The sequence below is a fragment of the Pseudochaenichthys georgianus genome, chromosome 9, assembly GCF_902827115.2.
Source record: "Pseudochaenichthys georgianus chromosome 9, fPseGeo1.2, whole genome shotgun sequence".
Taxonomy (NCBI): Eukaryota; Metazoa; Chordata; class Actinopteri; order Perciformes; family Channichthyidae; genus Pseudochaenichthys; species Pseudochaenichthys georgianus.
This window is the reverse complement of record NC_047511.1, coordinates 25,604,545-25,620,500: the sequence shown is the minus strand read 5'-3', so window position 1 is coordinate 25,620,500 and position 15,956 is coordinate 25,604,545. Positions and strand designations below refer to the sequence as shown.

The 15,956-nt window shown below is 41.1% G+C and overlaps 1 protein-coding gene across 3 annotated transcripts in view; it reads left to right on the top strand.

The window, feature by feature from the left end:
* dock8 (dedicator of cytokinesis 8) overlaps positions 1 to 15,956 on the top strand; it is a 61,526-nt gene that overhangs the window by 35,980 nt on the left and 9,590 nt on the right. For all 3 annotated transcript variants that reach the window (XM_034091963.2, XM_034091965.2, XM_034091964.2), the window contains 19 exons: positions 296 to 435; positions 749 to 912; positions 1,502 to 1,653; positions 2,919 to 3,101; positions 3,260 to 3,386; positions 4,548 to 4,635; positions 4,775 to 4,871; positions 5,819 to 5,953; positions 6,103 to 6,255; positions 8,363 to 8,521; positions 8,606 to 8,706; positions 9,872 to 10,064; positions 10,619 to 10,762; positions 11,184 to 11,315; positions 11,514 to 11,648; positions 12,430 to 12,519; positions 13,002 to 13,238; positions 13,345 to 13,488; positions 14,598 to 14,704. In XM_034091963.2, the coding sequence (XP_033947854.1) occupies positions 296 to 435; positions 749 to 912; positions 1,502 to 1,653; positions 2,919 to 3,101; positions 3,260 to 3,386; positions 4,548 to 4,635; positions 4,775 to 4,871; positions 5,819 to 5,953; positions 6,103 to 6,255; positions 8,363 to 8,521; positions 8,606 to 8,706; positions 9,872 to 10,064; positions 10,619 to 10,762; positions 11,184 to 11,315; positions 11,514 to 11,648; positions 12,430 to 12,519; positions 13,002 to 13,238; positions 13,345 to 13,488; positions 14,598 to 14,704 (2,681 nt within the window). The remainder of the gene's footprint in view (positions 1 to 295; positions 436 to 748; positions 913 to 1,501; positions 1,654 to 2,918; positions 3,102 to 3,259; positions 3,387 to 4,547; positions 4,636 to 4,774; positions 4,872 to 5,818; positions 5,954 to 6,102; positions 6,256 to 8,362; positions 8,522 to 8,605; positions 8,707 to 9,871; positions 10,065 to 10,618; positions 10,763 to 11,183; positions 11,316 to 11,513; positions 11,649 to 12,429; positions 12,520 to 13,001; positions 13,239 to 13,344; positions 13,489 to 14,597; positions 14,705 to 15,956) is intronic.

Sequence of the window (15,956 nt, the reverse complement as noted above, 5' to 3'; positions counted from 1 at the left end):
TTTCATAATCTGTACAGCATTGGACACTCTCTAAATTTAGACCCCTGTTTGGATAAGTATTATCATCAGGGCTGCAATAAGTGAGCTGTGTAAATGTTTGGGCCATCAAGCTTTTACATTTGCAATTTGAAGCGAACACATCTAGTCAAATTCAAACACAAGGAGTGCTAAGGAGAATTGAAAAGGGGAGTGTGGGGAGAAGTGGATGAGTTTAAAAAGTACTTTACTTTGCATTTAGGAAAAAAATCTTACCCTAGCTCTGTTCCTGTGCCTTGTATTTCATCTCTCCACTCAGAGTTCCAGCTCGTGTAGTTTCCAGGAGCAGCAGAGGATCCTGGGGCTGTTTGAGCTTTCTCAGGAATTCAAACAGCAGCACTACCTCACCGGTCTGCTGCTCACAGAGCTCGGTGCCGCCCTAGACATGGAGTCAGAGGGGTATGGAAACACAGACACTTTCAAGTCTTTACCTCCTTATTACCTTGGTATCACAAAGCTATTCAATCAAATGTTATATCCATTTTCTTTTATGGCACACAATAGAGAAAATCACAGAACCTACAAATATGCATACTTGCTTAGGAATATTGTGCATATATGCTTTGATATGGTCACATTCTAATAAATAAATACACTTCCACATGTGCCAATGAATATATATATATATATAACATCTGTTAGTGTTTAAAAATGTATATGTCTAACTAAACTGATTTATTGAAACTTTCCAAATGTGTATGTTTGTTCACAGGGGAAAGGTCCAGAGAAAGGCCATCAATGCTATCTACAGCCTGCTGTGCTCCCATGATCTCGACCATCGCTGTATTAAACCTGAGGTCAGAGCGAAGGTGTCCGCTCTCTACCTGTCCCTGGTCGGGATTATCATCGACTCCACCAACTACCTGGACTTCACTGGTATACAGTACATTCACACAAACACACACCCTCTGTGGTATAAATTGCAAACAGGCTCATATAGTAACATGCACTTGAAGTCATAGTTGGTTTGTAAAGGTTATTTCATCTGGTCATTTAATTTGTCGCATAGATACATGTATGTTCCTAGACTCCAGTTTTTCATGGTAGAGTAAACACAAAAGTTGCCTTGTTTAGCAATAACCCCACAACATTGTGTGCAAACTAAGCCACTCTAAAGAGTTGGTGATATGTTTTATTATTTCTATTATTACTCTACTCCCTCTAAAGATCACATCACTTCGCTCGATAGCCACTTCATTGGCTCCATGTTAAATGTACTGCTTCCTACTTTTAAGGCCCTGAACTCTGAACTTCATATCTACACACCTTTCTGTTCTGTTAGATCTTTTTATGCTATCCCACTCATCGTACCATTGTGCCACATGTGTTAGTGCTCGCTCGCTACGTCCATTCTAACATTAATATGGACTCAGTGTCAAAAGTTTATCAGAGTAAATGCTGGAATGTATTCCTGTATGCTCCAGTCCTCTTCTTTAGCATATTTGACGCATGTTTGTCTCCGTAGTTTCTGACACGCGTGGCGGGAAAAACAAGACTGGCGGACCTGAGGATGACCTTGAAAATGTCCCACCCATCAATCAGTCGGTTGCCATGGCGATTGCCGGGAATCCCTTCAACACCCTTGGACGGAATGCTCTCGTTTCCATGGCATCCATGGTAATATTCTGAAATCATTTCTTCATGATAACTGATTATAACATGCTTTTCATTATTTTCAAAAGTGCATGTGTGTGTGTGTGATTGTATCTGTGAGCATTCTGCCTCCTAACAGGTGAGCTGCACCGGGGTAGATTGATTAGCTGTCAGAGCCACACACACACTTTATCCATCCTGAAAAATCGCACACTCACACACGTCTGCGGGAGATGTTTTATGGGAAGGCATTGCCATCATAAGTGAACAGGGCCGTCCTACCTGACAAACACATCCATCAAGTGTAGCTCCAGCAACAACACAGGCACTAAAAAAGAATGTCACCAATCTCCCTCAATTCCTCTGCTTCGATCAAAAAGATGAATCAGGCCCTTGTAGGTTGTTACATGAAATACTGTTGTGGAAAAACTGAATATTGCACAACTGAGCCATCTGCCTGGTATCCATCACAAAATGCAAACATGGCGCTTGTTCCACATTTTCTGGCAGTTCCCCTTCAAACAATGTTAGCAACAGAAATGCTTTTTTTTCACAAGAAGCACATTTAAAATAAATATACTACATTCTCAAATAAACAAGTGATGTTTTTCAAATCAAATCAAGTTTTATTTATATAGCACATTTATAAACGATTTTTGGTCGATTATGTGCTACAAATATTTGACATTGGTTCTGGTGAGCTTAATTCAAGTCCTGCAGAGAAACAGAGACCTGGATCCAGTTCTAGGTGGGACACCTAGAGCACCAGGAGGTTAATGGCTACATTTATCAAAGCTGCCACACAGTGAAGTAGCGGCAGCCCTTTGTAGTAGCCATTTATCATCCCACGAATGAAGGTAAATTAATCTGCAGTAGATTTAACACCTATTAAGATGTGGAAGAGAACCATACTTCACTGAAGCCAGAGTGGATTGAAGTGACCAGCCATGTTTGTGGTTTAGAGAAGCTTGTGAAAGATATACGGTTAGTTTGTCAGAAACACTTGTTATTTTTTATTTATGATGCAATGGTTAGAGCAGGAGACCACTACTGACAGTGTTATGGATGTGTTTCTTTGTAAAGGTCAGCTATGCTACATTTATGAATGTATGTGCAGTAAAAAGTTTTCGACGGAACTATTTCTCTGAATATCTTTTAATTATAAATTAATATACATTTAATAGCATTTACGGACGTTTGACACACTTCTTAAAACCTGTTTTGTATCACCTAGATGTACTACTGTATCATGCTTCATGTCTGTCTCTCTTTCCTATCCTTTTTTCCAGCAAGGTAAATCCGTAGCCACCCTGGCAGCTGACACCAGTCGCCACCTGTTGGTGTGTTTCCTGTGGGTGATGAAGAACGCAGAGAGGAGTCTGATTCAGCGCTGGACTATAGAAATGCCTCCCTCACAGCTCAACAAGCTGCTGGAGCTCCTCACTATCTGTGTGTCCTGCTTCGAGTATGGGGTCAGTTTGCTCATTCATCGACTTGTTTTTTATCAGTGCCGTTTTAATGACTTAATACATAATTGTGTTTTTATATAAATACAGATGGAAACTTTGTATGAATGTAAAATGTTTGCTGCTTTGTTTTTTTTTGTTTTTGTGCGAATATGCGTTTGTAGGGAAAGCAGAGCGGTGACAAAGTGAGCACCCAGGCCTTGCAGAAGTCTCAGCAGGCCAAGCTGCAGCTGGAAGAAGCCCTGCTGAGAGGCATGGGAGCCCGCGGAGAGATGATGAAACGAGTTGGAGGTATTGTGTCGTCTTTCAATTTATTGGATACCTTTTTTAGGAATTGCTTTCCTCTTTCAAATTTCGATCTGTGTTTTTTTCTGAAATATGGAAAACTCTTCAACTGGAATTTCTTTTAAGAATGTTATCTCTATATAATGAATGTGTGGTCGGCAAGTCACTGTAAGATCCAATTTCAGGAGTCAGTCAGGAATTTTGTACACCTTATGTCTGCTCTTTACAATTAGAATCTTTAACGCGGGTATTGGATAGAATACAATAGAAAGCCTTTATTGTCATTATACAAAAATATTCAATGAGATTTTGTAGTGCATCCCTGTCACAGTGCACAAACAATCATAAGAGGGGTAATAAATAATTAAAAGCAAGAAGCTATAAAGTGCATACAAAAAATGGTTGTGTGCATATGAGTTGGTTATTTAAAGTGGACCTATCATGCTATATTTGAAATATATATTGTAGGGCCATACCTATATAAAACATGTCTGTGAAGTTCTTTTTTCAAAATACCAAACAGATCATGCATTTTAGCCATGCCTCATTTCGCTCTATTTGCTCTTTTCCAGCCCTTTTTCCAGCAAGGGCTGATTCTGCTTTTGTGGCAGACTACAGCGCCACTTACAGGCCTGGCATATGTACTACAGCGTCTCCAGCGCTTTCGAACGGTCTCTCATTCCCCTGAAAGGTGGAGAGTTGCCCATATAGACGGAGCACCCCTTTTCTGACGTCAGAAAAATTCAAATAATAATCAGCTCCTTTGCAGCCCCGTTTTTAGAGATTTGGGTATGGAGGAAAAGAGAGAGGGTTGTGTTTTCTGACACTTGGTGAGTTCCCTGACACACCGGGGACACATATTCATGTATAATAGACGTACAAAAGTGCATTTTGCACGATAGGTCCCCTTTAAATAATAATGTATGGTCTAGTAATCCAATTAATTGTTTTTCATTATTGTGAAAATACAGCTGTCAATTCGTTATCAGCATTTTCTTATTCAAATGATCTTATTTGCTTCTTGAGCTGCAATATTCTTTTGATCACAAGACATTATGTTGCATTCATTCCTATAGTTTAATGTAAAGTATTCATTTTAAACATATGCTATACATTTCTCACTGGCTATAGGCTTAACATTATCAATTGCTTTTGTTTCTCAAACAGGAATGGATAGGACCATGGGTCAGAGAGAGAACCTACGATGGAGGAAAGACCTCACTCAGTGGAGACAGACCAACGACAGACAGGATAAGTAAGTAATAACTGTCTACCATTTTTCTAAATTCCTCTTCTTGCCTACTTGCTTTATCATTGTCTGTCTTTTTCTCTCAGAGTTCTCTACTTTCCGTTCTTCTTTAAATATCTATGATCCTCTCACTTTGTGCCATCAGGACTAAAGCAGAGTTGGACCAAGAGGCTATGATCAGTGGAAACTTAGCCACTGAGGCTAACCTTATAGTGCTGGACCTGCTGGAAACCATTGTACAGGTCAGAACACTCACACACCTATGCACTAATTCAACACTGAGCGAACATGTACACATAAGAATGCGACCCAGTCCATTGGCATTTTGTATTCAGTTAGTTAGTCAACAAGATAATTTCTTTAATCAGCAAACCCTTTATACAATCTGTTAATTTGTTTGCATAATTGAAATACCAACAAAGGTCCTGATTAGGAATTTGAATACACCTTGATGAATTGGGAATTGCTTGGAATTAGTAAGGCTGTCCAAACCACAGTGTGTTATTTCAGTGAATTACCATAAACCAGAGGAGAAAACATAATGCAAAGCTACATATTTGTTCACACCGCCCAGAGCTGCCGCTGCTGCGTCATGACGTCACCGTTTACGTGACTGCTTCATAAAATCCAAACCTCGCGGAAATACCTCACATCAACAACAACAACAATGGCCGATTGTATTGAAGCGCTGTTCGCTTTGGTTATCCTCTTACGAAACGAAATGGAAGGCATCGGACGACTTTACTTGGAACTTTACAAACATCACATGCGAAATGCAAGACTTCTTTGTGGTCTTCAGCATCTACTTCAACTACGAATCTGCCCCTGCCCCCGCCTTGACGTAAGAGAGACGTAAGCGACGCCGCCTCTTAGCTCCGAAGCTCTTGCCTCTAGATCGACAATTTTTTGGAGATGGAAGTGAACCGGGTTCCGGAGTTAAGAGGCGGCGCCTCTGCGGTGTGAACAGGAAAAAACGGTACTTTTCAGGCTCCAGCTCCGAGCCGGAGCTGAAAACGCGTTGGAAAGGGGCAACAGTGTCTTTCTGTCTTAGCCTAAAATATATCTGTGCACACTGCTCACACTGATTTTCTTTTGTGAAGTTAACTTGTGCTTCCCAGTGTATTACTATTTATTGTTATTTGTTACTGTCTCGTCTGATTTGGTATCTCTTTTCATGTCTCCTGTCCAGGCAGTGCCGTTGGCTGAGTGTAAGGACAGCATGGTTGGCGGGGTGTTGAAGGTGTTACTTCACTCTCTCACCTGTAATCAGAGTACCACTTTCCTCTCTCACACCTTCAGCACACTCAGAGCGCTTGTTGTTAAGGTACATGCGTGTGGACTTTGGATACATTTGTTAATTGTGTTTACATTAAATCTGTGTTATTATGTATCTTATTTATTATTATTATTATATATATGCCTGCTTGTTTGTTTGTGTATACCTGCTTTAATTTGTTTTGTATGTGTGTTTAGTTTGGGGACCTGTTGTTTGAGGAGGAGGCAGAGCAGTGTGCAGACCTGTGCCAGAAGGTGCTTCAGTACTGCAGCAGTCCTCTGGATGAGAACAGGAGCCAGGCCTGTGCCACCCTCTACCTCATCATGAGATACAGCTACAGCAATGCCAGTGTAAGGAAACGGTGATATGATCCTGTATATCTCTTCCAATGGGTTTTAGTATGCACATACCCCCCCCCACACACACAAACACAAGTTATTGTCAGGTATTTGTTACCTTTCTGTCAGATTAAACCTTATTCAACATAAGAAATTGCATTAATGTTGGATCAAATTTAATTGAAGTGTACATGAGAGTATGATAAATGTTGTCATGAACACAAAGTCAAACACATCTTAGCCTTTCTTCTCCACTTTGACTGTCGTGTGCAGCTTTAATGTCTTCTCCATGCCTATTTTGAGCGTGCTGCAGAAAGTTTCTGCTGAAGGATTTGCCTCGGAGTAGAGAGCAGAGAGATATGTCACTGTCTGCCTCCCCCATGTTCCTACCCCTCTTTAACTAATGACATCCAGACCTCTGTGCGTGTCTGCGTGTGTGTGTTTCAGTACATATTGTAAGTGTGAAATGTGCCTCGAGGGCAGGAGCAAATCACGATAGAGATAGAGGAGTGTGTTGCCAGGGGTGAAGAAGTGATGGAGGGAAATTAAAAAAAGAGACCTATTTGAAGGAAGCAAGGTTTAGGATAGAGTATCTTCTTTCAATTTCTCTGTTGGTTCGATAACTGCTGTAGCAGTCAATATTTCCTGTGTTTACAGTGTGTACACTTTAATGAAAGTCAGACACGAGCCTGTAGACACACACACAAAAACACACAAAGGTATCTACAGTTTAAAGGGAGTATTTTCCATTTGCATGTCTAACCATATGTTTGTTGACATGGTGTATACAGAAGGAGCTGTGATCTCAATTAGTGTAGCAGCCATATGACTCATTTACACACAACTTCCTCTCCATCTCTTCCTTTGATTCTTTTTCCATCCCTTCATCCGCCCTCGTCCTGCTCTCCATCTGTCAAACATACTTTTCTTCTCTGTCCATATTTTACTTTAACTGGTGATTGTGGTAATAAAAAGACAAAATAGAAGATTGTTTTTTACTGAGAAATGGAACACATTACATAAAGCAGATACCTGTGGTTGAACCCTGTCCTGTTATGGAACGATCGGAAAGAATACTGAAGGAAAAGGGGCATATAAGAAAGAAAAGGAGAGAGAAAGACAGAGAGGGTTGTGTGTTGACTTAAGCTATCATTTAGGGTACTTTTGAGTGCATATACATACACACACACACACACACACACACACACACACACACACACACACACACACACACACACACACACACACACACACACACACACACACACACACACACACACACACACACACACTGAGATAGAGGGCAGTGATGGGTGGTTAGGCTCTGGCTCCATGCTCAGTTGAACAGAATGGGGCCGTAGAGATGATCCATGGGTGATTATGTGTCTGCTAATGGGAGATCATTTCCCGCTTAGCTGGTCATGCTGGAGATAAATGGGACGTCACACACACAGGAGCACACTCACTCTCACACATGCACACAGTCCTCGCTACAGAGGATAGAGGGCTGTTTGTCAGACCGGTTATCTTGGACAGGTAGTGTGAAGGATGGAGAGACAGGGAAAGGGAGGGGCATGGGGACAAAAATTGAGGAGAGAGGACAACAAAACTATTCACGAATGTAATACTGCTTGTAATGAGCGGGATATCTCAAAGAAAGGCACCTTAATAATAGCTGTATGTATATTATATGTATATATTCATGATCTGCTGCTTACACCAGTGTTATAGTGGTAATAAGATAAAAAGGAAATTGCATGATTTATAGCATTGACATTTCTAACTAACGCAAACTCTTGATAAAAAATCATGCCCCGGCCATCATTGGAAGTTTTGTTATTACTATGCAATTGTATAGGCAAAATATAGTCAGCCAGAGGAACATGTTAGCATTCTTGCAAGCTGCATTTGTCGGTGTATTTACCCATACATGTAGCTACCTGGCATGAAAAGGAAAAAAGTTTCGATTTTTATTTTTTCAGTCTGTGGAAAACTACAATCACATGAAATTAACCCTTGCTAGCAGACCTCAGTTTCACATTGCACTTTGTAAGTGGACAATAAACATTGCACAATGTTCAACACTAACCCTCACTGCCGTCCCCTCTGTCTTCGATAGAACTTCTCAAGAGTGAAGATGCAGGTCACCATGTCTCTGGCCTCACTGGTGGGCAAGTCCTCAGACTTCCAAGAGGAATACTTACGGAGCTCACTGCGCACCATCCTGGCCTACGCAGAGGAGGACACTGAGATGCAGAGCACTCAGCTGCCCTCACAGGTATATAACATTCTACTTTATTAGATTGCTGATATTGATTGGATCATAGCGTCATGCCTGCCTGTTGTGTTTGTCCGTTTTCAGGTGGATGAGCTTCTAAGAAACCTCAACAGTATTTTGTCAGACACGGTGAAGATGAGGGAGTTCCAGGAAGATCCTGAGATGCTCATGGACCTCATGTATAGGTGAGAAACACGCCCATCATCATTGTCATCCTCTGTGATAGGCTGTCTCCTTGTCGCTCTGTTTTCAGTGTCTCTCCCCTCTCTTCTCTCATCACCCTGTGGCTTCTTGTTATGTTGTACTGCTGGTTCCCATTTCTCTGTGGTCTGCGCTGTTTTGCCTCTATTTGCTGCCCTCACTATGGTAACCATGTGGTAGTAGTTTAGTATCCTGATCTGGCTTTGTGTATATTCAAATGCAAACGGTGTGTGTGTATGAGCGTTCGTGTGTGAGAACACGAAGGGACAAAGGGAGTACTGTACATGTGCTGTGTGTTGATTTAGGCACTTTACCTCAACATGCCCTAATGTCACTTACATGTGTCATTTATCATTCACCTTTCTGTTTGGGTGTTGGTCCCAGTCACATGGTGAGTGTTTGACGGCTGCACAGAACGACCTGTTAGTTTTACACACTTACCTAGGCTCACCCCAACGTTTACCCCAAACACACAGGTCATTGATGCACACAACATTTGGTCTCCAGATGCTTGAACTCATTTGTATAGTATAGTGACTCACCTGCTTTATAAATACATTAATTCTAAGCGTTTCAGATGTATTCCCTTGCTGTTAGGCTAATGATTATCCATGCATTACAGGAACAGGAAAACATCTTCCATGTTTTTGGTTGGCCGTAAAATCTCTGAACAACCCAAATACTTCCATGGCCACCACACTCACTCACACACACATTTTGTTTCTTTAAATGTTTTGTCTCTATATAAAGACATACATTTAATCCTATACTGTACAATTGAGCAAGGTTCAAGTGACACAAGTGTGCAACATAAAGTCAGTTATAATGCTAAAAAAGCATAAAACTTAACGGGTTATATTTAAAAAAAATGATATGCTTTTTTGTAGTTCTGATTATTTGTCAACATAAACATTGTCAGAAAGTGCATCCTGATTGCAGCATTCCTAATTTAGTTTGGTGGTTGTTTTTGTTGATTTGTCCAGATTCATAGTCTCCTGTTCATGTTGTATTTATTGACAAACAATGTATTTGCTGACCTTTTGGCAGTCTGTTTTGTAAAATAGATGTTAGCTTGACTTGTACCTGGTTAAATAATACAAGAAAATTGGAAAAATAACCACAATGCCCCCCTTCTCCTCACCTCTTCAGGATAGCAAAGGGCTACCAGACGTCTCCTGACCTCCGTCTGACCTGGCTGCAAAACATGGCAGAGAAACACAACAACAGGAAGTGTTACACTGAGTCGGCTATGTGTCTGGTACACGCTGCTGCACTGGTGGCCGAGTATCTCAGCATGCTGGAAGATCACAAGTACCTGCCTGTTGGCAGCGTCACTTTTCAGGTAGATAACCCAAATACACACCAAACTAGCTAAAAACTAAAAAGAAAAGTTACTGCCACAAAAAACAAGCATTTGCATTTGTTGTTTGTGACTCTTTGGTTGTACAGAGGCAAACCCTCCCCTGCAAAACACACACAAGTCCCCACGGATTTGTTCCAAATGTGGCTGTTTGTGTCCAGAGGGGGAGCTGTACACTCATATCGTCAACATATGAATATGGTCGCCTGGTAGCACTGCTTAACACAATGCCTTTGAAGTTGGAGGGGAGAAAAACATAAATGTGCTCCTTTGGGAACAGCCTGTTCCCCTGAACTGAAAACAAACAGCAGTAACTGTGATGCTGGAGGTATCGATGAGCTTTGTCACACACGACCTCTGTGGCGCTCATGTACAAGACACTCTAACCTGCAGCAGTCAGCAGGGCATTGATTGGATGCTCATCAAATTAGTTCCGTTTCCCACTGTAGGACATCTCCTTTTTAAAGTCAGCCATGTGATTGATTATTTGATTAACAGGGCTAATTGATTGATTAGCTGACTGATTTTCTCCCCAGAACATCTCCCCCAACGTGCTGGAGGAGTCAGCGGTGTCGGATGACATCCTGTCCCCAGACGAGGACGGGGTGTGTTCAGGACGCTACTTCACTGAGAGCGGCCTGGTGGGACTGCTCGAGCAGGCTGCTGAGCTCTTCAGCAATGTGAGACAATGGAGCTGCACTCATATTCAAGTTTTCTTAAGATAGAAACCTGCTGTTCTTTCTTGAAAAGATAATACAAACTAGGATTGTAATGGAATTACATTTTAAACTGTCAATTATGGTATCATATAAAAATAAGGAATACCAGTAAATGTGATGCCTTCATACTGTTATTACCCTACTACATACTTATTCTTATTACGTTTTGAGTAAGGTGTAAACTGGAAAACTGGTCCTAGTGGATAAGGGGAACAACATTTATGTATTTACTATTACGTTTTTTACTAAGATCTCTATTATTATTATTGATAGTAAATGCGAGGTTTATAGTTAATGTTTTGTTTTTAGTGTTACCTGCAAATGTTTCCTCTCTTTATATTGTGTTTTGTAATGCTAACATCAGTGATGGCTGTCTCATCAGGGGGGGCTCTTTGAGGCAGTTAATGAGGTCTACAAGATCATCTTACCAATCCTAGAGGCTCACAGAGATTTCAGAAAACTGGCATTCACTCATGACAAACTGCAGAGAGCCTTTGATAACATCATAAAGAAGGTAATAACTGTGTGGCCCTCATGTATTTAATAAAGGTTAAAGTAAGCAGAATGGAAAAGTAATTTGGTTATCTTAATGTACCTTAGAAGACTTTGCATAACATAGAAAAATTAACTATTTACATAATGAGAAATAATATGTTACTTCTGTCATACTGATTAGAGAGACATATCAAACGTCCTGTTTGTTTCCCTCCAGGGCCATAAGAGGATGTTTGGAACATATTTCCGGGTAGGATTTTATGGGGCCAAGTTCGGCGACCTGGACGAAAGGGAATTCATTTACAAGGAGCCTGGGATCACACATCTGCCTGAGATATCACACAGGCTGGAGGTACGTGTGTGTGTGTGTGTGTGTGTGTGTGTGTGTGTGTGTGTGTGTGTGTGTGTGTGTGTGTGTGTGTGTGTGTGTGTGTGTGTGTGTGTGTGTGTGTGTGTGTGTGTGTGTGTGTGTGTGTGTGTGTGTGTGTGTGTGTGTGTGTGTGTGTGTGTGTGTGTGTGTGTGTGTGTGTGTGTGTGTGTGTGTGTGTGTGTGTGTGTGTGTGTGTGTGTGTGTGTGTGTGTGTGTGTGTGTGTGTGTGTGTGTGTGTGTGTGTGTGTGTGTGTGTGTGGTGTGTGTGTGTGTGTGTGTGTGTGTGTGTGTGTGTGTGTGTGTGTGTGTGTGTGTGTGTGTGTGTACACGCGCACTGATATGCATGTTGTGAAATAATGTGTGATTGAGGTGGTAAAAGGGAAGATGGTGTCTGGCTTGACTGATGGAATCCAATAATGACTGAGTGACTTTAAGTTGAATGAAATGACTGAAGGCAAGACGCACAATCATCCATTTGATTTTTAGAGAGCTTGGAAAACTTGGCATTCATTTCAATGCCTAAAAAGAGAAATAATGTCACGAAGAGAAATACAGTATCTGCGTCAGTATCGCATCAATGTAAATTAATCAGTATCTTAAGGACTTTCAAGAGATTTCAGGCTTTTAAGTTTTCTTCTCACAATTTATTCCTAACAAAGAGTCTTGAATGGCAGTGAAATCTGCATGATATTTGCATTAATATCTTCATAATATTATTATGAAGAATACTCTACACTAACTACACAATTTCCCCCACTCTTAGAATTTTTACAGTCAGTGTTTTGGGGAAGACGCATTTACGATGATCAAGGACTCTATACCAGTGGACAGAAAACAACTCAACCGCAACAAGGTAGGTGATCGTAAAGTCACACTGTAGTGTAGTAAAAAACTATTAATGTTCTCGCTGGTTAGGTTTAACCTTTGCATCACCAAATGCTAAAAAGGTTATATTACTAATAACATTGTATGATAAAGTAACTAGGACATTTTTGTTAGTTTTGTTTGAACACATTAAGTAGTAAGTATGATATTAGAAATGGCAATGGTATTATCTAATTTTTAAATAATATGTAAAGTCAGAGCTTAAATAATAAAAGAAAAAATCAATGAATGTCAAACATGCAATGTTATACATTACACAGCTTTCCTAAAGTAGACAAGAGTATATATAACATACAAATTAATATTTATGCAGAAAACACATTTAAAAAAATGCAGAAAACACATTAAAAAATATATAAATCACTTTGTGCAAGGTATATATCCCTTTTTCTGCTTCGATGCACATATTGAAAAGCTGCCAGTAAACAATTAAACGCCACTCCTCTCCAGGCATATATCCAGGTCACCTATGTGGAGCCCTACTTCGATGACTATGAGATGAAAGACCGGCTGACAAACTTTGAGAAGAACTTCAACCTGCGGCGTTTCATGTACACCACTCCCTTCACCAAGAGCGGACGGCCGCGGGGGGAACTCAACGAGCAGTACAAGAGAAAGACCATCCTCACCACCTTGCATGCCTTCCCCTACGTCAAGACTCGCATCAACGTCATCCAGAAAGAGGAGGTAAGGGTCAGATTCCTGGTGTACAAAATAGAACATAGCACAATTGAACACAATGTGGCATTTGCAGCGATACATTTGTACAAAATTACCTCTCTCTTGTTTCCAGTTCGATCTGACTCCTATTGAGGTGGCCATAGAAGACATGCAGAAGAAGACAAGAGAGCTAGCAGTTGCCACACATAGAGAACAGCCTGATGCTAAGATGTTACAGATGCTGCTACAAGGCTCTGTGGGAGCAACTGTTAACCAGGTATGAGCATCGCACATGTTGAATGAAGGCACTGCTCCTTTTTTATGCTACCGTATGTCTGTTCTTATTAGAGCTGAAATTAGCACTTAATTCATGCTCAACCAAATGACAAAAAACTATGATTGCTCTTTGTATCATAAATAGCCCTTTTGTCCCCTGAGTGTTCCCACCTAATGTGCAGGGGGAAAAATAAACCAGAATAATTTAACTCTATTTATCTTATCACATTTACAGTTTCCATTGTAATCACAGTGTGCAGGTGGCAGACATGACAGTGATCACACATCAAAGCCTTCACACCCGCCACAAACCCTAATCCTTTCCCCCTGATTTAGTTAAAACGTCAATTCATGGCCCTTTTTTGCTTTCATGTCCCCGCTGCACGCCATGCTGAACCGGAGGTCTCTTTGATCTGATAGCTTCCAGGTCCTGCCAGCCTGGTGAATGTTAGAGTAATGATGAAGCTAGATACAGCGTCTCCACGGCCTCCCCCTATGCTTTATCTTCCAGTGTGTAATCTGACAGGTCCCTCGCTCCAACCTGATGGTTGTATACATAACGCTAATGCTCAGCAGCTCCGTAAACATATAACTCTTGACTGTAATCAGCACAGGAGGCCGTGTTTCTGTGTGCGAGTCCGCAGCTCAGACATGAGAGTGTGGCCCAGTCTCTGTGCGTTTCTGATGCTAATCAGAGCTGTTTAACTGCGCCTGATGCAGGCACTGTTGCAAGCGTGCTGTGGTTTTATGACGAATATAAGTTAGGATAACAAGATCTCATACTGGGCAAATGGGAGCCAAATGGTGGGTGTATGCAGGGATAGTGGGGACATTAGCCATGCAGGAGGCTAATCATGGCTCATTTTACCATCTGATATCTTCCTCATGTTCTAGTTTAGCCTCTCGGTCATCCATTAGGCATTCAGTTTGGGTCAGTCATTTCCCCCTGTCTGAAAGAGGAGCACTCATCCCTCCTTTTGTTCATACGCTCTCAAACGTTTCCTCCCTTACCTCCTCTCTTTCCTTCCTTCCTCCCTTCTGTTTTTGCTTTCTCTTTCTTTGTCTTTCTAACCCTGTCCCTTTCCTCCTCTCTCCGCCCCCCCTTTGTAGGGCCCGTTGGAGGTAGCCCAGGTCTTCCTGAATGAGATCCCAGCGGACCCGAAGCTCTTCCGTCACCACAATAAACTGCGATTGTGTTTCAAAGAGTTTATAATGAGGTAAGATACGATTAAAAAAAACACCACCAAGTGACTACACACTGAACCAAAATCATGCAAAAACAAGGAAAACACCACACAACAACTCAAAAACAAGAACGTTCATGGTAAGCTAATTAAAAAAACCTAAAGGAGTTTACCAACTGTTTTACTTCAATTTAGAACTTCTGCTTCCCTTTATTGCTACCAGTGGTTGGCAAAGGCTCAGTAGGTGGAAAGACAGATAAATACTTCAAAGATATATCAGAGTAGAAATTCCGTTTTTTTGTGAAACTTGACTTGAAGGACTGAAAATCTTCTCCAGGATGCTCCATGTATACATCATTATGGTGTCAGGGACGGAAGATAAAAGAGAGCTGTAGACAACTGTGACTGATGGAGACAGATATCCCATTTAAACAGTGTGTCAGTCAAGATGCGATCAGAGATGGAAGTGATAATCGGCACTACAGTGCACACCAGATGATAGTAAAACAAACAGGTCCAGTAAGAGGGTGTGAAATAATGAAACTCATAGCGACAGGAGATTATTTTCATTTGACAGTGGAAGATATTTTTCCTCACATCACTGAGCACTTTTTCTTCTTGAGTTGCAAAGGTTTATTGTTCCTAAGAGTTTCATTATATTTGTAATATTCACAACATATTAAAACCACCCTACAGCCACAGCAATGTGTCTGATGATATGCTGATTTTGTGCAGGAGACTGGGGTCTTTTGCGCAGACGTGTGTGTGTATGTGTGTTTGTATGTGTGTTTGTATGTGTGTGCTTTCATCTCCTGGGCATTTGCCGTTTGCCTCCAAGAGGTGTTTTTCATTTTCTAGCCCTCATGTCACATTCCAGCTGCCTTGATTGCTACAAGCAGGTTGGCAAATATTTGCTGTAATTTCACAAGGGTTTATTTTTCTAGCCTAAATCCAGGCAAGCTGGAACTGGACCATTCATATGCCAATCTTCTTGACAGTTGTGCTCTGATAAAATCCAGTCAAGAAAACCCTTTTTTTTACCAGTCATCTTTTTACCTGGCATGAATTAGTTATATTCCCTCAAAAATATTATGCCTCCCTAAGAAGTCAAACCCCCACTCAAATACATCATCTGCTTTGCAACTCATTACTGTGAACACTGCATTTTACCGGCTTAATCATTACTGTTAACAGACGTAAGGTTCAGGGTAGGTCTGCATGATATAGCTACAGATACTCTATATCACAAGAGTAAAGTAATGGTAAAATAGCCATGCATATTTTT